The sequence below is a fragment of the Eurosta solidaginis genome, chromosome 3, assembly GCF_040869045.1.
Source record: "Eurosta solidaginis isolate ZX-2024a chromosome 3, ASM4086904v1, whole genome shotgun sequence".
Classification (NCBI taxonomy): domain Eukaryota; kingdom Metazoa; phylum Arthropoda; class Insecta; order Diptera; family Tephritidae; genus Eurosta; species Eurosta solidaginis.
In genome coordinates this window covers 184,204,052-184,224,538 of record NC_090321.1, presented here as the reverse complement: position 1 = coordinate 184,224,538, position 20,487 = coordinate 184,204,052, and the positions used below count along the sequence as shown (strand labels likewise).

General features: G+C 36.5%; 1 protein-coding gene across 6 annotated transcripts in view; it reads right to left on the bottom strand.

The window, feature by feature from the left end:
* Window positions 1–1,981: 1,981 nt before the first annotated feature.
* Window positions 1,982–20,487, bottom strand: part of LOC137244755 (uncharacterized) — an 88,887-nt gene continuing 70,381 nt past the window's right edge. For 5 of the 6 annotated variants that reach the window (XM_067774217.1, XM_067774219.1, XM_067774220.1 and 2 more), the window contains 6 exons: window positions 17,301–17,434; window positions 9,237–9,348; window positions 6,511–6,764; window positions 3,549–3,687; window positions 3,202–3,356; window positions 1,988–3,126 (listed from right to left, as the gene is read on the bottom strand). In XM_067774217.1, the coding sequence (XP_067630318.1) occupies window positions 3,008–3,126; window positions 3,202–3,356; window positions 3,549–3,687; window positions 6,511–6,764; window positions 9,237–9,348; window positions 17,301–17,434 (913 nt within the window). In that variant the 3' untranslated portion in view covers window positions 1,988–3,007. Of the gene's footprint in view, window positions 3,127–3,201; window positions 3,357–3,548; window positions 3,688–6,510; window positions 6,765–9,236; window positions 9,349–16,592; window positions 16,824–17,300; window positions 17,435–20,487 lie in introns of all 6 variants that reach the window. The other variant, XM_067774222.1, reaches the window with a different exon arrangement.

Sequence of the window (20,487 nt, the reverse complement as noted above, 5' to 3'; positions counted from 1 at the left end):
ATAGAAGATATCCTGAAAAATACAACCGATCGTTCAGATAGAAAGGTTTTTGACCATTTCTCCCTTAGTTTCCAATATAAAAACGTGAAACTTGGTGATATATATTCTAATATATCATAGATTTCCTGTTAAAATCATTTCGATCGGAGCTATATATAATATATATCCCATACAACCGATCGTTCAGATAACGGGGTTTTTTGCCATTTTTTATTTTATATTTATCTTAAAAATCGTTTATGTATGTACATTTGTTCATTATATATATCTTATCTTATACATCCGATTATTTGGAGATTACGAATGGAATAAGATTATTGTTCAGCCCCATTCATGAAAGGTATTAAGTCTTCGGCACAGCCGAAAACAGTCCCGTCCTTACCTGTTTAAGTTAATTTTATTAATTAGTCTGTAGAGTATAATCCAAAGGTTTGAACAAATAAATAAAAAAATACGTGACATCATATCATATCAGAATCCATTACACTAAATGACTTCTATCGCACCCTACTCTACTTCACCAAATGATATCATACCAAAGTAGATAAAATCACAACATATGAACATAAAGCAAATCATAACCTGATAACAAAAAAAATATTCCCTTGCAAAGTACCCCACACAGCATTTAGATGATATATTTTTGAACTTTCCTTCATATCAATACAATTTGATTACTCCTTGGGAATAAATACTGAGTTTTCATACAGTTGAACAAAATAAATAATAAAATAAGATTACTTTTAATGATCAAAAACTGGAAATCATTTTTCGATCACTTTTTGAAATCATTTTCGAATAACTTTGATGAATAAATTTTAAGATTTTATAAAAATGAACATAGAGAATAATAAAACTTGTTTGCTTTTGGTGATCAATAACTGAGAACAAATTTTCAATCACAATTTGGAATCATTTTTGAATTTAAGTTCTTTACCTTCGGTGACAAAAATTTAAAATCATTTTTCAATCAACTTTCTTAATCTTTGCAGACTACCTTTCTTGAATAAATGATGAATTTTTTACTTGTTAAAACTATACTTCTCATTGAAAATCTGATTCTTCTTCATTTGCTCACAATTTTTTAATCATAAATTCCAAAAAAATTACAAATATACAAAACATATTCAAGACTAAAAATAATATAAATGCTGCTTCTAACCTAAGATGTCTTCTAGCATTTCTCTAGATGCGGCTTCCCAGAAAAGACATACTGGATGGAACAGATGTACGGAAGTTGTAAGCTGTTTGAACCGCTAGTAAGTTAAGCTTGATCGACACGCCTGGACCCGGCTTCAACATCCTCCATGAGCTATGATTGTCAAAAATATCAAGTTATATTTAAATAATGATATGAGACGTAGTAAAATCGTGATTTTCAAAGAACATCGTTACCATGATCTAAGATGATGATCATAGATGATGTTGGATGTTGTAGTCGTGTGTGTGTACAACGGTCAAATTAATTACTACCTGCGGTTCAAAAGCTTACTTCCGAGCTTCCGGATGCTTTCACCCCTGATGAAATATGATCTTTATATAGTATTTAGTTATGTATTAAATATAATGGAAAAATTAATCACAATCGTATTCACAAATGATTCCAAATCATCATTTAATATGATTGAAAAATGTTCTAAAATGTGATCAAAAAATGACTGTGAAAAGTAATCAAATGTTATTCCAAAAGAAGTAAAGTATAATCTTCCAGTAATATCAAGTATGATAAAAAGATGAATAAAAAATATTTAGAAATATGAATCATAAATGATTATTCAAGGATAACCACATTTAAGGCACACTTTTCTCCCGACGAAACATTGATTTTCGAATAAAAAATACTGTTAAATTTGAACGTTTTCAATCATCTGGGGGTATGATATTTGAATATTTTTTGGTAAAAATTTTCAAAAAATGCTGGCTGGGACTATACTATACATCCTTACGGCCTAGAAAGTTAAATCAAAAGTACATACCCTCCAGCTTAAAACTCAATTTTCTTGATAAATCACTTATTTAGTACTCGCACAAGTTTTTAAAATAATTTTAAATAAATAAAGTTTTATAATATTTTATTATTTTTAATAGTAAATTATATAAACTTTCATTACTAGCTAATATTTAAACTCACTATTTACAGCACTTTACCAGCCGAATACCTAAGGGAATATGGAGTTGTATACTCTATTATTTTATATACAAATTAAATAATAATAGTAGATAAAATAGATTTATTATTAACGACACAATAACAACAAATTCAATCTTTGTACATATCTAAAATAAAATATTACAGTTAGGCATATTACGATTAAACCTTAAATAAGTACACCTTTCTTCATATACCTAAGAGTTTAAATAATTTTAAATACATAAAGCACTAAAAAAAGTACATTACAAATAACCTTATTAACGCTTTAAGCGTAATTTGATTTTTTTTCTTAATACAAGCGCTTTGAAACTTTAAGGCAGAAGGCAGAATTTGGTTATATCGCACACCTAGACCAAAAAGGAACTAACTCAAAAATTTGAAAATTCGAAGTTATGAGTACTATCGGACTTGCCAATTCAATACGCACCGAACTGTAGACTCGATTTATTTCTACCTCCAATAAATAATGAGCGAGAAAAGACAACGTAAATGACAAAAATTACATTGTCACATATGGAAGAGCCGAAAGTTTTTCGCGTTTTCTAAACATTGCGAGTTTTTGAGTTGATCGCTATTTTGGATCTAGGTGTGCGATGTGTGTATTAATTATGCATTCATGAGAAAAGCTGCCATAAAATTTGCCAAAGTGAGTAAGCATAACTATTTATTATAAAAAATTTAATAGATATGAAAAGGCGATAATTTAAAAATAAATATTCTTAAAACCATAATAGTAAAATGAAAATTAAACTCGCGAAAGTTATGAAATAAAAATCAATGACAATTTAATAAGAAATCGTTTTAAATAGAATTTTGAGCATATCCAAAAGTAAACGAAGTTAAGTGCTACCGTCGTTACGATAGATTCGTTGTAAGACCAATAACGTAGGATATCCAATCGACCGTATAAGGTACGCGATGATAGATGCCTGGTTGACCGCGTGAGGCACACGAATAGCCAGCTGAAACTACGCCTATGTTGATAAAGTGACAGAGAAATGTTAAGACAGGAATCATATTTTATTAAGAACATTATTTTGAATTTTTACCTATTAAATACCAACGGCCACTTTTTTCATGCATAAGTGGACCCCCAGAGTCACCTTGACAAGAATCTTTGCCGCCGTTGCGATAACCCGCGCACATCATTTCTGGATAAATGACAACGTTTATGCCATTCTGACGATGCCAACGCTCGCATATGCTAAAATTAATAAGTTTTCAGAAAAAAAATGTAAGATACGAAAAATAACATTCTAGAGAAGCGATGGCTAAGACATCAATGTTCGGTTCTATCGCTTTCGCTGATTTGTTAACAGATTACTTAATTTGGAAAGCATTGTGAGTTCGCCACTGCTCTGGTAGAAATTTCATACTCAAGTTTTAATCAACTCACCGATTTTCAATAACTGGAACATCCACCGCTTGTAGTGTTTTTGGTCGCAGTCTTGAGCCGGGATTCAAAGCGCCCCAGCCGGCCGCCCATCCGAATTTTCCAAGAAAGTCCTCATTTTTCTCCGGCAAACATACGGGTGCTTAAAAGGAGAAAAATTTAAACTTTTAGTTAGTATATTTTTAGTCCTTAGTTACTTATTGAATAAAACCAATCTCAGTTAAATTTTTTTTAAATTGATATGAGACTTTCATTATATGATACAAGAATCCGTTTAACATAGTCTCCATTGCAACACTTTTTCGACCCAGTCCAGCAATGGATGCACATATCATCACCACAGACGAGTACTGTGTAACTCTACGATGCGGTGCTTTAATGCGCTGATAACTAAGTTCAAATAACCTCGGCGTAAAGTGACCCCGAAAACACTGATTGTTGTTAGAACCTTCATACCACTATTCGAGAGTTTCAGGTAGTATTACGTATATAAGCAGTCATTTTCGAATAATGATCCGGTACGCTCCTGTACTATCAACTTCTGAAACTTCGTTAACTACCTTATGATCGACTTGTTCCACCTCCCGAACCTTTGGATGTGTGGATTCCATGTATCTAAAACCAAATAGGCATCATCCGTAATACAGAACTTCTTTTAATCAATAATGTGTTGACTTATGCAGGAGCGAAAGATCAACCTTCCCTATCTCCGCCATACTGTCAAAAAATCGTGCGATCAGATATCCGAGTATTCTTGTCTGCAGTTCAATACATCGGAAAAGAAAGTGATGAAGATATTGCTCTTCCTCCTCATGCTGACAGTTTGTGCAGGCTGTACTTAGTACGTGCTGTCTTCAAAGCTTCAGTGCAATATCACAGTGACCTGTGATGACACCCATAAATACTCTGACCGCCAATTAAATTTTTATCAAAAGATAATCCGGTGGTGGTCGTATGAAGCAATCCGCTTTGTTTGTGTCCATTTCGCAACAGTGCAACAAATTGTTTTTATTCAATATTGCGGGGACCCAACAAGGGTAGATATTGTTGGATTCTAATGCATTTAGGGTAGCCTGGCTTTTCGCAAATATCGTAACATCAGTTGCGCAGACTGTACTGTTATGGAACAGTATAGCTGCTATTTAAAAAACCAGAACTTGGTAATACGTAAAACCCAGCCGCAGTTTTTTCCCCCTATCTTCCTATATTAGTGCATCCGTTGGCGGGTTATTTCCACATGTTGGACTATGCAGTATAGGTGCCCCTTTTGGGGTTTAGCCTCACAAGAGCACATGTGGTGGCACCAAGTGAAAGATGGTTATTGATCATATCTGGTGGTAATCCTCTATACCCTTCGAAGCCCTTTAAATGCTTCTTTGATATCTCCTTAACTTCCCTTTTCTGGTTTTGCATAAAACAGTTCCCGATGATGATGTCAGACTTTCTGGAGACTCAAGTCATGCAACATTCCATTCTAGGGCTAAAAATATGTGAAAAAGTTGGATGCAGAATGAGGGTGGGGGCTTGCGCTACACTTTTCGCTGAATTTATAATTCAATAAGGTTTCATTCAGGAAACATGTGAAATATTACTGGCTGAGGGAAAACCTTATTTGTCCCGCACACATTAGAAAATACTAATTTTTTGGTTTTTCAGTTAAAAAATTTAAAATAGTGTTAGGAGTCATATATGGCAAAAGTGCAAAGGTGCAGCAGATAGCGGCTATGCTTACTTGCGGTCCCTCCCGTCTATTTCCACCAAAGCTATTTCTTGTCCTTGCTGACCTTTGTCGGAAATATTCTGCCACCTGTAACGCGGCTAGGCTCAACTCAATCGAACCTTGGAAAGCCTGCAGGTTTGGGCGTGCCCAGAGCCTGAACGAGTCCCCGATATATTTCCCAAGATAGACCACACAATACCGTCCCCTTTGTGGGACAAAAAAATTTCCACAAAGAACCCAGGGAGGAGCGAGCGGGCGAATTGCATGGAACCGGGAAGCCAATAAATCTCCGTCTTCACGGACGGATCTTAACTGAACAACAGAGTTGGCAGTGGAAAATTATCAAGGAAGCTCAATATAAATAAGACCCTATGCTCACCAGACAACTGCAGTGTTTTTCAAGCTGAGTTTATAGCTATCTGCGAAGCTGCTCTCTATCTTATTAACCTGCCGGTGACTATCTCTGTTTCCATTTTGTCCGACAGCCAGGCTGAAATAAAATCCCTGCGATGTAATGGTACATCGTCAGTAGTGGGGTTAAAATGCAGGGAAGCTCTAAACAAGCCAGCTGATAAGTGCAACCTGTGCTGCTGATGAGCTAGCAAGGGAAGGCAGCAGCTTGCAAACAATCACTTCTGCTGGCTGGGTAAATCCTCCTCTGAATACTTACAGGCACCAGCTGCTATCTCAGTTCACGGAACAAGCTACTGCGAGATAGGACATGGAAAAATTATGTAGGGTGTCCAGGCGGATCTGGTCCAAGTTGTATGTCGCAGCAAGAGATAGAAAGCATTATCTATGCCATTGTACCGCGATGTCGAAGACCAGGTACCGATGTCTCCACAGACATTTCTTTGTGTGCATTGCGGAGCTAGAGTCCGCAAATATAAACGAAATTGTGTGCTACATTAGGCAAACGCACTGGTTAAGCTTCATGGGTGTATGAACCACGCTCTACAAAAGGGAAACAAAATCACCTTCGTTGTATCACAAAGGGTCACAATGGCCTACGAGAGGCGGCCACTTTAACCTATCCTTCCCTAACCTATGGGCGCGATATGAATGTAAAAAGGGCTGGTGAACTTTTTGGCTTCTATGGAGTCAAAATTTACTACTGTTGCCCATGGGTCAACAAAAACTTATCATACCAAAAAAATCAAAGATATAACATTCCTCTTTTAGGTCTAAATGCATCCTCTACGGGTTAATTAATTGACAATATTTCTACTAAAACTTCGTACTCACCTATGTGCGGCATAAAATGCACTGCTCGCTCCAACGTCAACACAGACACATCGAAACGATCTGCTTGTGGTGTAAATTTAAAATACGGATGCACATCGATACGTCGCACGCCAAACGTATAAGCTGGCAGAGGTTCCACAGCGGAGTTTATTACGTAATCACCCAAAGTGACATGAACCTGGCGGGGTGTAGCACGTGCCACGCAATGACCAGCAGTGACGACATGACGACGCGACACCAATGAACCACCACATCTGTGAAAAAAAAAAAACAACATACAGTTGATTAAAGTAAATAAATGCAGATGGCAAAGAAAATCTGTGTTAATGTAAAAAAAGTGTGAAGTGAGAGAGAGTAAGAAATGCATGTAAGCTAGCAGGAAGTGCATAAATTTTGTTTATACGCCAACGTTGACAGAGTTGTGATTATTAAAATAAATAAATAAACTTCAAGTTGTTTGACTTGCAAAATACTCGATTTGAGGTCACTGAATTTGTTGCGAGGATAAACAATTTAACATGGCTCGTATGTTAAGGCTCTAAAAACATGGGCACATATGGGCATTTAAATAAATACTCATGGTTTTCCCTGAATATACGTACATAAGACTGTGCCATTTTTTATGAAATGTGAAATTCAAACTTGGCCTCAATATTCGCCGAAGATAGTAGGAGTTGAACGCTTTCTCATTTACATCAGATGTTTTCCTATTTTCAACTGACTTTTCTCAATAACATGTCAATAACATGTAACGCTTTCGGATTTTTTATTTGACACTCTCTCAGAGACAATGCTTTATTCTTATACTGCAGTTCTGCCTTTTCATTTGCAATCCAGTTTTCTCATTTAAAATTTAATCTTCTTGTTCACAATTGCCTATTACAAATTACTGTTAACGCTTTCTCGCTTTCAATTGACTTTTATGAACTATTTTTATTTATAATTGACTACTCTCATTTAAAAATAACGCTTTCACCTTTTAGTTGGATGGTTTCTCATTTAAATTGAATATCCTCATATTGAAGTTTTGTGTTTTTACAATTGACTATCATTATTTCAAGTTTTTCAGTTACAATTGAATTTTCTCAACAAAGCTTATGTACAAGTGACTTTTTTGATTGAAAATAACGTTTTCTCGTTTGATGTCATGCTTCTCATTTACAACTGACTATTCTCATTTCCAAAAAATTTATAATATTCAAAACTACTTGCTCTATTATAAATTTCGCTTTCGCATTTTGAGTTGACACTTTCTTGGCTTCTTATATTGAAGCGACGATATATAATTTCACTTTTTTATTTCCATATGAGCATTCAGTTTTCATTGCTCTTATTTAGAATTGAATATTATTCTCAATTAAAAATAACTTTTGCACTCTTTCTAACACTTAATGATTTACAATCGCCCATTCACATTTACAATAGATTGTTCCAGTTTGCGAAAAGAACTTTCGCATTTTAGTTTTTCTCATTTACAATTAACCATTCTCGATTATTCTTATTTATAGTTGACTATACTTAGTTACAAATAACTTTTCTAATTAAATTTTCTAATTAACAATCATCTATGCTCATTTCCATATAACATTTCAACATTTGAATTTGATTGTTCTCATTTAAAATTGACTACTCTCATTTTAATAAAACGCTTTAGCATTTGCAATTGAAAATAATAGAGAAATATTTATCTCCTTAAATTTGCATAATCTAACATTTCATAGTTATGGATTTTAGCGCATTTTAAGCGAATTATGTTTCAAAGCTGCGATGCCAGCTCCCATAATCCAACATAATTGTATATTGTATGTACATTAGGATGGCCATTTAAAAAATCAAATATACATTTTTTTCATTTTGTTATATTCCTTCTCCGGTTATGATTATATATTAGAATGTTATTTCATGATCACTTGCCGAGTTTGGTTTGGAGAGAAACCAGCTTCGACGCTTTGCCATCTTTTGTGCAATTTTCCGTTCTACAAACGCCTTAACCGTCGTCCAAGCATGAACAAATTGTATATGTGATATGTTGTGGTTGTTGTTGTTGTAGCGATAAGGACACTCCCCGAAGACTTTGGGGATTATTATCGATGTTGAGGGTCCTTTTATGGATGCAGATACGGTACGTTACGGTAACAAGCACCTTTAAGGTACGAGGCCAACTATCTTGGAAAGGATTTGGTATGACCACATGTAACCTTTTTTACCATATCGCCCTCCCACCCCCTAGATCCATCAGAAGTTCGGGATCGCAAGAGCCTCGGCTGTTAATGAAACAGGATTCGCCACGGGTAGGTGAGGTTGACAATTGGATTGGTTAAGCTATATATTGCGCTGGCAGTCCCTTGCGCTGCACAACCCCTTGAATAAATTTGGTATTTTAGTCGTCTCTTACGACAGGCATACCTACCGCGGGTGTATTCTAAGCCCCCTAACCCGCTGGGTTATATGTGATATCTTCAAGGTGTTATAAAAAAAAATATATCATTTGATTTTTATAAAGGCCACTCTAATGTACATGTATGTAAGTATGTACAAAATATTGCAGGCATATTTTTAACACTCTCGTCTGGGATTAAACAATGTAGTACTTAAGTGTCAACAAAAACTTATTGCTCGTTATATAACTGACACCACATAATTTTTTTATATTGTGGCGGAAAAGACTTGAATCCGGATTTTGTGATTTTATGCAAAATAAAAATGCCAAAGCGTCTCGCACTTACCTCGAGGATCCAATACGTATGTAAGCCTGCCAAGGAAATGAACCGAATCCAGCATCATCACCACCGACTATGCGACGTTGAGCGGCCTGTTTGGCTAGTGAAATGCCGCAGCCTGTAAAATTTTTAAATATCATTATATTACTTTTATTTTTTGTTTATTTCATGCGGATATTAGATATTAATTAAGTTTTGATAAAATATATATGCAAGCAAATATTTGGTAGTGAAATGACTACATAAGCGCAAGTATGTATTTATATTTGTTTGCATGTGTATATGTGTAGGTAAGGTAAGTAATGCAAAACGATGAAGAAAATTTAAATATTAACTAACCACAGTTTGCAATTATAGAGAGAGTGTATTAAATCAGAGCAAGAGCGGTAATTAGTGTCGAACAAATAAATGAAAAATGAATAGTGTTGCTAGCGAAACTTTAAATATTTCTTAAGATGTTTTTTTTTTTTGTTCATTTTTCGTTACTTTTGTTGTTGTTTAATAGACTGCCACAAATTCGATTCCATTACATGCACGCCACTCACTACTGATCTTCCGCAACAAATTGGTAAACCGCAAATGAAGGTTGCAATAATACGAAAATTAAGCAATCAAATCAATTTGGTTGTAGTTTTAGGGATGTAGGGATTAGTAAAGGGCTTGCAGCAGTAACTATGTATGTAAAGTAATGTTTAACAAAAGTAATATTTGCAGCATTGGCTCGTGCTTTGATAAAAAAAAAACCTTCTGTTGGTATGTGTGACCACAAATGTTGCGTTGATTAATTTTTTTCTTATAACAGAAACTTTTGCAAATAAAGAACTCCATTTAGGTTTTTAGTAATGATTTAGTATTCTAAGTACAAATTACTTTTGAATTGGTGTTTAATAATATTATTAAAAATATACAAGCTTCTGAAGCCAATCCTTCAACAGCGTCAAAATAGAGAACGATAGCAGAGCTATGTACCTTAATAAATTTTGAACATTTGGTCGAACTTACTATCAAAAAGCGAGCAAAACTCACAGGAACATCTTATGAAACTGCCCAAAGATCGCTTTTGCGCTCTAAGGAAGGTGGCAAGTGGATGTTAAGCCAAGAAGTGACCGCCCAAAGAGATTAGCAAACGCTCATGTCAACGAGAGATGTTGCCAAAATAGCCAAAACCGCAGATGTCACACAAATCAGGCAGAGAAATGCTATTTAAATGTACAAAAAGAAAGTTCCAAAACAAAGTGAAAAACAGACTTCGAAAAGCATTTCCCTTGCACGTAAATTATATGCGACCAAATTGGTAAACAAAAATTTTTGTGTGATTATGGACGACGAAAAGTGTTTGAAAATGGACCTGAGCACATTGATATGTATCCAGTCCTACTGCTTTCAATCTGGAGAGGAAAATCCTGTTTCGAAAAAAAACATCCAAATAAAAAAAGTTTGGCGGAAAGATTTTGATTTCGCAAGCTATTTGTGAATGAGGGCATAAATCTAAGCCGTTATTTACCATCAACGCAGAAATTTACGTGAAAGAGTGTCTTTTGCCATTCATGCCCGGACTTGGCTCCAGCACATTACGCACGTGTTGAATCCACCCACATCTAGCATGATGAAAGCAGATCTTTTGGAAATAAAGAGACCAACAAAAACCGTTACGGAAGTACAAATGTTGTGGCGAACGGTAAGAAAATTAACTAATTATTATTATTATTATTAGGCCTGAAAGCACTGCGATCTTTGTGCGGATCTATTGTGTATGACCTTTCAACCTAATTTTGTATATGAAGGCTCTTGATGTATCTAAGTACCGCTTCAGGCTTTTTATTGCATATCACATACGGATTAAGAGGCTCACCACCTAGATGGGGGAGTTTCTGCCTTACCAGGCGACGCATTCGCAGAGAATTTGAACCGGCGTTTCATCCTCCAGCTTACAGAAACGACAAATTTGAGTATCGAATAGATTTAACTTGCTTAGGTTGATATCGTAGACCACAGTGTCCAGTAAACAGTGAGAGTTTTTAAGTTCTCCCTGTTTAGATTTTTGAGTTTGGCTGATACTTTCGTTGCCGGAAGTATAAACAGTTTGGCCTGTCTTTTCCCTGGGCAGTCAATTCAGTGACGTCTGAATCGTTATGTTTTTCCAGTTACTTGTGGTTTCCCTGATGTGTACTTTTGTGAGTTCACAAAAGGGCTCTGGACATAGAATGCCGCTATAGCACCTTACTTTGCTAGGTAATCTGCATTTTCATTACCTTCATGTCCTGATGTTTTAACTTGCAGAACTTTTTGTATCAGTCCTTATATTGCGCGAATTGGGTTTCAAATTTACGGGTTTATGGGTCACTGGCGTAGCTCGAAATTGAGCTGCCCTGTCTATTTATGTATATATATATTATATTACGGTGGCCCTTATACATCAACTGAATTATTTGGCAGAAACTGCCTTCAGCAAAACAGGATGTCGCCTGGGTTAGTTTCCGTTAACCAAATCTTGAAATGACATATGGGTACCACAAATTTAAAGAGGAGTATTTTTTAATAGCAATTTTAGTAAAACTATGTTTGATCAATTTGTTTTATTGTTCAACAGGTCCAAACATTATGTTGCCTGCTTGCCTTACAGCCATGTATGTTTGGAGAAATAGGCAAACGTCATAAAGCTCTCTACATTTCTCCTTTTGTATGCTCATATAGCATAGCAACAAATTTCACTGTTCACGCCTGTATAAAAATTGTCGCAACAAACTTGTTTTTTACCGATTGTGTTGCGAGGGAGCGAATTTAAGCCTTCTTGCTGAGATAGCTTCAGCGAACTATAATGTGTGTATGTTCAAAGGCAAATTCTCTGACAGCGAAGCGCATTCATGCTAAAGCAGCAAACATAAAAAAGGGATGTTTCCGATAAGCTACCCTTTTTATTTCCATTTGGGGGTTTGATATTTTCACAAATTTTTTAAGCTGGCGATATTGTGCTAGAAAATGTCGGCATCTCCCAGTACGTTGCACCACCCACATAAATATGAAATGGAAGCAAAAGCAGAGTAGAAGTAATAAAAGTCTTTAAGTATTCATTAAATTCTGAAATAAGCTTTTTCACGGCAGCACCGCATCATATAAATTTTGGTCCCGATAAGAGAAAGTTACGGCGTCTCCCACTACGATCCAGCTCCAGTTAAGAAGACTAATTTTTCTTTCCAATCGAAATTTCTAAAGCCATCATATGTTAATTTTGGTTACGGTTAAAAATAAATGTAATGCGTAATAACCTCCTGAGAGAATTAAGGCCGCGCTTCCTTTTCCATTTGCGACGTGCTTCTTTTATAATTTTTCCTACAAATTGGTGGGACGGGAGCTACTTGTTTTATGCCGACTCCGAACGGCAAAGCAGATGGGTTTTCGGTGAGAACTTTTCATGGCAGAAATACACTCGGAGTGCTTGCCAAACACAGCCGAGAGGGAACCCCGCTTAGAAACATTTTCTTCTAATTAAAAACCGTGTTCTAAAATTTTGATGTTGCTTTGCACGTGGCGGGTACGCAGGATCTTCGGTGTGCACTCTACCATCCTACCATGGCGGCTGTCACATTTAGGATGTGTTTTAATAGGACGGTCTGAATTTTGGCCCCTGAATTAGTAAGTAATATTATTGACCGTAAATTTACCGTTTGAAAGAAAAGGGCTGGAAAAAATTGTTCATTTGATTTTTTAAAGACCACCCTAATACACATATATGGTACGTATACACATCTTTTTTTTGTTATTTTAACTAGTAACTAGCAAGTAATTGAATTGTTCAAATGCCAGATGGTTTGTAGCTTTTGAAGGGGACTTTATTTGTTATGTTTTAGTAAACGGATTTCAAACAGTGTCTACCTTTAAGCGGTGGGTATATTAAACTGGGTCTCAGTAGTTAATAACGACAAGCTGATAAATCATTTTTAATTTCTTCTTTATTTAATTTACAAGGTTTATCTAACCAGGCTAACCAATTTGTTAAGTAATGATCTACTCGCTAGCTCGATATTACATGCAGGATGATGGCAGGTATATAATTTAGTATTTTTTCTTCAAAGGCTATGTGCTATTCTGTGATTATTTATAGTTTTGGGGAGAAAAACATGCTCATCCAAAAAAAAAAGTCGGCATATACCGCATAATCTGAAATTTTTATTTCGCTTTGATAGTAATCGACACGATGTTTTTAACTTGATTAGTCAATTTTTCGGCGGCTTAAGTAAAGTCGTTATTCAATTTTAATTTACATATACATATATTGCCTATAACGTAGCTTTTAATTACTTCATCAACGCATCAATAACAACATTTCCACCAACTTTCCTGAATATTCCAGACATAAAGTTTTTCAAGTGGGATCATGTATAATCACACATTTTTTAAATTGGCCTACAAAACGTACAAAATGTCTTTTTAATTGCTAATAAACAGTTCTTAGAGGATTTTAATCTTAGTAAGTTTGGTCGAAAATACTAGATAATGATATCTTAACACCTACAGCTGAATTTTTCGACGATTATCTTGGTTGAAAAAGTTGAAAAGTCAAAGAAATAAATACTTTAAATTATACATGGCAACAGGCGATAGGGCTTTTAAAGATCAGTATACTTTTCATATGACGCAGGTCAATGCTTTTGTACAATAAATATGTTTCTCGAGTTGAAATTTAATCATAAATCATTTTGGAACTTCGCTCGTTCAAAGAAGAGTTGTTCTAATATACCAACCTGTGTTACATTTATTGACATTTACTCTAACAGTTTGGTCGATTCGGAAAATCTTTTTGCTGACTTTTCTAAATCTATTTTTGTTGTTGAGACGGAAAACTTTGACTTTGAAAGGTAGTTAAAAACAATTTATCATTCGCTATCTAAAGGACCTTCGATCCATGACAGCTTGGTTTTATTGCAGGACTGACTGGCTGTTTTCTCTCAGTTTGTGTCTCTGCGTTTAAGGATGGTTGTCAAGTTGACACCATATATTCGGATTTTTCTAAAGCTTTTGACACAGTTTCGCACGAATTACTTCTGTGAATACTTAAAAACTTCGGCTTTCACTCATGCTTTATATCGTGGCTGAAGTCCTATTTGGAAAATAGAATCTCGTTTGATAAAATCGAGAAAACTAAGTCTTATGAATTCTCAGCAACCTCGGGTATACCACAAAGTAGCATCCTTGGTCCTATTTTGTTCTTTATGTTTATTAGTGATGTTGGCTCATGCATAAACAATTCGAATTATTTGCTTTATGCTGAAGACTTAAAACTCTCTCGGAGGATCTCATGTACTTCTTATACATTGCGTATTCAAAAAGATCTGTATGCTATTAATAACTGGGCCTTTCAAAATAATCTGCGACTCAATATTAATAAATGCCGTCACATAACATATACTAAGTCTACGAATGTGATTTCTTTCGTGTACTCGATTTCAAATGTAGCTCTTGCATCAATTTATTAGCTTCGCGATCTTGGCGTAATTTTTGATTCAACTTTTACTTTTGGTAATCATGTAAACTTTCTCATACTAAAGACTTATACCACCTTAGCTTTCTTGCGACGATATGCTAAGGATTTCAAGGACTCATTTACCAGGAAAATCCTATGCAATACCCTAGTGTGTTTAAAGATAGAGTATGCTTCAGTTATCTGGAATCTGATATACACTTCACACTCTTTAAGATTTGAAAGAATTCAGCGCAAATTCATACGATTTACTCTTCAACCTCTACACTTTGTTAATCCCCTGTCAACCTACAATGCTAGATGCATGCTTGTCAATGTATTGCCACTTGAAATTAGACGTTTTGTTCAAAACTTAATGTTTATTTTTTCCATCAACATATCCGGTTCCATTGACTGCTCAGAACTACTTGGGCAGTTGACTTTCAGTGTGCCTAACGGAGGTCTCCGGTTTCACAGTACATTCCGCGTTGAAGTGCTGTGTTCGAATTACTTCAATTTCGCACCTCTTCTAAGAGGTCTTGTGTAATCACCTATCCAGAAGCCTTGAACTGAATTTTGCCATGTCAATGGGTCTGTTTGAGACACGCATTGAGTCTTATTATTTATCTCAATAAATTTTTCTTTAAAATTGTTAAACTGGTACTTAGTTAACCTGTAATATAGTGAGTAAGGTTGTTACCATTTGACTTAATAAAAATATATGAAATACTAGGAGAGTACCCGGCGTTGGTCGGGCTGAGCAGAAACAAATCTAAATAAGAAGACGTATTTCAACGCATTCCTTCTCGTTACTCAAAGTCAAGCAATCAGTATATAAGATTTTATTGATCGTCTTCAAAATTTATCTCCCTATTTTTCTCATTCGTACCTTTTATAATTTCCTTATCTCTCCTTCTCCTTTTTTACACCCTCCATCACTCTCCTTGTTTTTCCTTAGGTCCCTCATTTCTCTAATTTATCATTCTTTGCTTTATTTTTCAAATTTTATTTTGTCACACACAATTCGTACTCAAAATCTCATAACTTAATCAAAATTTTTAGCTGCACAATTTTTGTCTATCATCTCATATAGACATATTTATAATGGAATGCTTAAATGTAATAAAAACTTTTCAACCACTCAATCCAATCGCTTTAACTTTTTGCGAGTTCAATGCTATGACCAAACAAAAGTTCTGCACTTAAGTACGTTCATGGCGTATGAGTAACTTTTGGTGACATACAAAATTTGTCGCACCACCCAGTGGCGCACGTGAAATTGAAAAAAAAAAAAAACATTTAAATTTAAAATTCTTAATTTATAAATATGAGAAACCTTCGTCTTGATCGAAGGAAATTATGATGATTGAAGTGTGGGAAATACGATTCCATAGGGGACACACACACACACGCATAATTTGATTTTGTATATATTATATAGATATAGATAAATTATAGCAAAGCAGAATTTATCGCCCTAGGACAAATCTCAAAACGCAAATTCAGCTTTTTTTCTTGTAAATTGCGTAATAGAACTAAATTTTTATTCCAAATCGCCATACTAAAAAAAAAAAATTTTTTAGCGCTAAACTTCCAAGATAACAAGCGGACAGTAAAAGACCCCCATTTTCGTAAACTTAACATTAACGCCAACGTCCCTTATATAGTAGGAAACGAAATCGGTCGTTATTTTTGTATTAACAAAAAATATATTCATATGTATAAAAGTAGTTGACGCTTTTTAGTAATGCGCCTAACAAAGTGCAAGTTCGACTAAATATTTATGTGTGTTTGTGTAACTACAGCCCTTTCCCAAACTAACTAATTCCCATCAACCATGGCATGCTGTTGTGCAATTAGAAAAGGAAATTGCCCTAAACAAAACAAATCATTACACAACTCACTGGCATCATTTTTAACGGGGCCATAATTTTTATGCGGAAGATCAGTCAAATCGATTGTGTTGCCCACATAGTCGGAAGTGCGTAAGTTTGCTGATTTTGCTGTACGATGACAGCAACCTCGTAAAAGACCATTGCATGTGCCCTGAAGAAGGCCACCGCTCATCCAACAAGCAAGAAAAAATTCACAAGTACCACCGCGATGTTGACACTCTAAATCGGATTTGATATCAACTGCGTGGAAGAATAAGTTCGGAAATTTATTATTTGTAATATTTTAGAAAGAAATGTGGAGAGAAAAAAGCTTTTCGCGAATTTGGCAAATTCATTAAACCGCAAAAACTACAAAGATTTAAGAAAATGTGAAATGTTCGTTTTGCTTTATAACATAAGCCACCCGATTCGCTATGTACACTTTTTGAAACTGCGTGTTATTTTTGAAAATAATGTTTTTTTATTAACGTTTGAATGAAATTTTATAGTTTAATTTTTAGAGTGCCTAAAAGCCACCAAAAGCACCAAGAGAGCTCATAAAAGAAGTGATGAGAAGATTTCATATGTGAGTTCTCCATGTATTGTTTTGATGATTGTAAAGCCAAAAAAATGTGTTTCCAAATTTATGTACAACTAATGACTAAATGCTATATGACCTTTCAAAATATTTGTCTATATGTGAACTTAATATTTGTGTATGCGAATCGATATTCTTACCTTTTTCCTTGAATGTACCCGATGAAGGCACACCGGTTAAGCTGCTCTCTGAAGTACCGTCTATATCTTGCAAACTAAAGTCATTTCGGACATCTTGTATCGCAGCCAAATCATTGAGACCGAAATTTTGATCTCTAGAATTTTTAAAAATTCAAGTGAAATATGAAATAGGTAGTAAAAACTTGTGCATAAACATGAATCCGATATATAGAACAATTTTTTGGTCCAAATACCGACAAATCTACGACAACATTCAAATCAATAACAGTTGATAGCTTCGGACCACTACGTATATCAAACTGATATAGATATATATTATGAATGCAGTGTGATTCAATTGAAAGTTAAGGCACCAAAATAAGAGCAAATGCCTTAGTTAAACAACTTATCCTCATGTACATCTTTATAAGAACAACAAAATCAGAGAGGGTAATATAAGTCGTAAACGACCTAATGAAAAATGTCTGCAGTCGAATTAGTAGATACGTGAACCATTCCCATCACACCATCCATTTCCCACACCATATCACTATCAGACAATAGAATCACGTGAAAGTAACCAAACTTAAAGAGTACTGATTTGAGCTTTTCGAAAATTATTAATAATGACTTCTATTTTACGCATATTCCAACTAGTTACTCCACATGCAGAAAATTTATACTCACCATTTGAGTTGGTTTTTGGAATATTATCAAATTTTCCCACCAGTTATACAATTAAAAGAAACCCAACAGCATTAAGCGAAAACGAGCCTAAAAAGCGAACAGAATGAAAAGTGGCACCGAAGATGGCACAACTCAAAAATCGACTCGTCTCCAAACCAAATTTGACCAGGGATGACTTGATAAAAATAACTTTTCAGGGAAGCAAAAAAGCCAAATGACACTGAAGATGGAACAACACCGAAACCAGGTTGTCCTCAAACCAAATTTGACAAGAGATGGCGGACAATCGTTCCAATGTACATCTATTATTCGCCCCGTAAGAAAATTAACAAAACAAAATGATTCAAAAAAAGAAAACTTTGTTATAGAATAATGGATAATTTTGTTTTTGTATTCAGCTTATCACAAACTATGAAACAATTATATTATACGAATTTATATTTGAGCAATGTAAGAGGACAATATTATTTGTGAAATATCTTCAAGAAGTCATTGCTTTAAGAATTTGGCGCTCAACACTTTTTTTCGTGGCTACCTTTCAAATATCCGCCACATCTAAGAATTAAAAAAAAAGAAAGTCATCTTCAAAAAAAAAAAAACCAAAAATTAGAGATTCCTATTTAAGCAATTAACGATTATTCTGGGATCAGTACATAATATGACTAGCAAGCTTCCCAAGGCAGTCGGTTCTATGTACCGGAGCGACTCGGAATTTTTCCCGACCAAGGACTGTCATTTCAGTGTGACCCCATTTAATTTGTTTCGTCCCTCCCACAAATTGTCATCCTCCCAGCATCTCCTTGCAGCAGGACTGCTACATATTCTCTTACTCCGGGAAGGTATCGAACCCAATCCGGGTCCGTCGTACTGAGAAATGGTTTTGCTGCATTTGCCAGAAAAGAATCTTTTTAGGACGGTCATACTCTGTTCAGTGTGTCTCGTGCAAGGGATGGTTGCATCGGACAGGTTGTTCTGGGCTTGATCCCAAAACCCGATGTCCACGTAACTTTTATAAATCTTTTGTGGCTCCTTGCTGCTCACGCCCAAGGGCGTCCCGTAGTATACGCCTAAGCGCCCCTCCACTACCTTCCAGCAGCCTCGCTGCTCAGCAAGCCACAACAAGTACCCGCTGCTGCTCGCGCCCCACGGCGCCAAAAACTCAAACAGCTGATACCACTCATTACTACTACCTTCGTAGTAGAGCTGGTAGCAATGCTGAGCATCAGCCCCTGCCCCCGTCTTCTTCTCCCCCCTTTTTTCCTGACAGCAATCGTGCAGGTCAGGGAAACAGACTCTTAGTCCCTACCTCCGTTTGCACCGTCTACCAGCACAGAATATATAGGTTTGCGACATCCGCTCAATGCAGCTCCTGCCTTGGGTGGAGCCACTTTCCTAGATGTTCTGGTCTCCGCGACGGCAACCCCTCGACGGGTTTCATCGCGCCATGTTGCCAGGTCGCAAACACAAATCATCCGGGTACCCCAATGCTTGCCCAAGGGCGCTCAGTCCCAAGGCCACAACAGCAATTGCGTCCTGGCCTTCCACAACCTAGGCATAGTCACCCGTCACTTACCCCTAGAGTGGCGCCGTCACCCCTCATGCACTTCAGAATTCTGCAGTTAAACTGTAATGGACTGACTGGGAAGATTACGGAGATAGTCGATTTCATGAAGCGGCACAACATCCGCATTGCTGCGATTCAAGAGACTAAACTCACAGCTAGATCTGCATTGCAGACCTGCTCTGGGTATAATGTCCACAGGAAGGACCGCGAGCGTGGAAATGGAGGCGGCCTCGCGTTTATTATACACCACTCTGTGCAATACCATATATTTGATCCTGGCATTGACCGCAGTGACAATGTCTTAGAACGTCAAGGCCTATCTGTCCGTTCAGGCGATGCAAATCTAGAAATCATCAACATCTACATCCCTCCTGTCACCTGTTGCCCCAGTGGATACCGCCCTAAAATCGAGGCCTTACTCACTGGCAACAATCGCATTATCTTAGGCGATTTCAATGCCCATCACGACCTATGGCATTCAAACTTTCGGGCGGACAGTAGGGGTGAGATGTTGGCGGATCAAATAGAAGAAACGAGGTTCTGCACAATAAACGGAGACGCCCCCACACGTATGGAAGGAAGCTGTCATAGCTCGCCAGATATCTCAATCGTGAGCGCACAACTCGTCAACTGCGTCAACTGGTAGCCGATGGTAACATTGGCATCCGACCACCTGCCCATACTTATTTCGTTCGAGGGTACCGCCGATTTCATCGTCACCGAAAAACGCACTTTCATAAACTTCAAGAAAGGAAAGTGGGAAGAATATAAATCTGCAACAGACAGCAGCTTTGCTGCCCTCCCTATCCCGACTGATGCCCGCCAAGGGGAGCGTGCCTTCCGTAAGGTCATTGAATCCGCCTCGGCATATTTCATTCCCGCCGGGAGAATTCCCGAAATCCGGCCCCACTTCCGGGCGGAGGCCGCGAGCTTAGCGAGTGAACGCGACTTTATAAC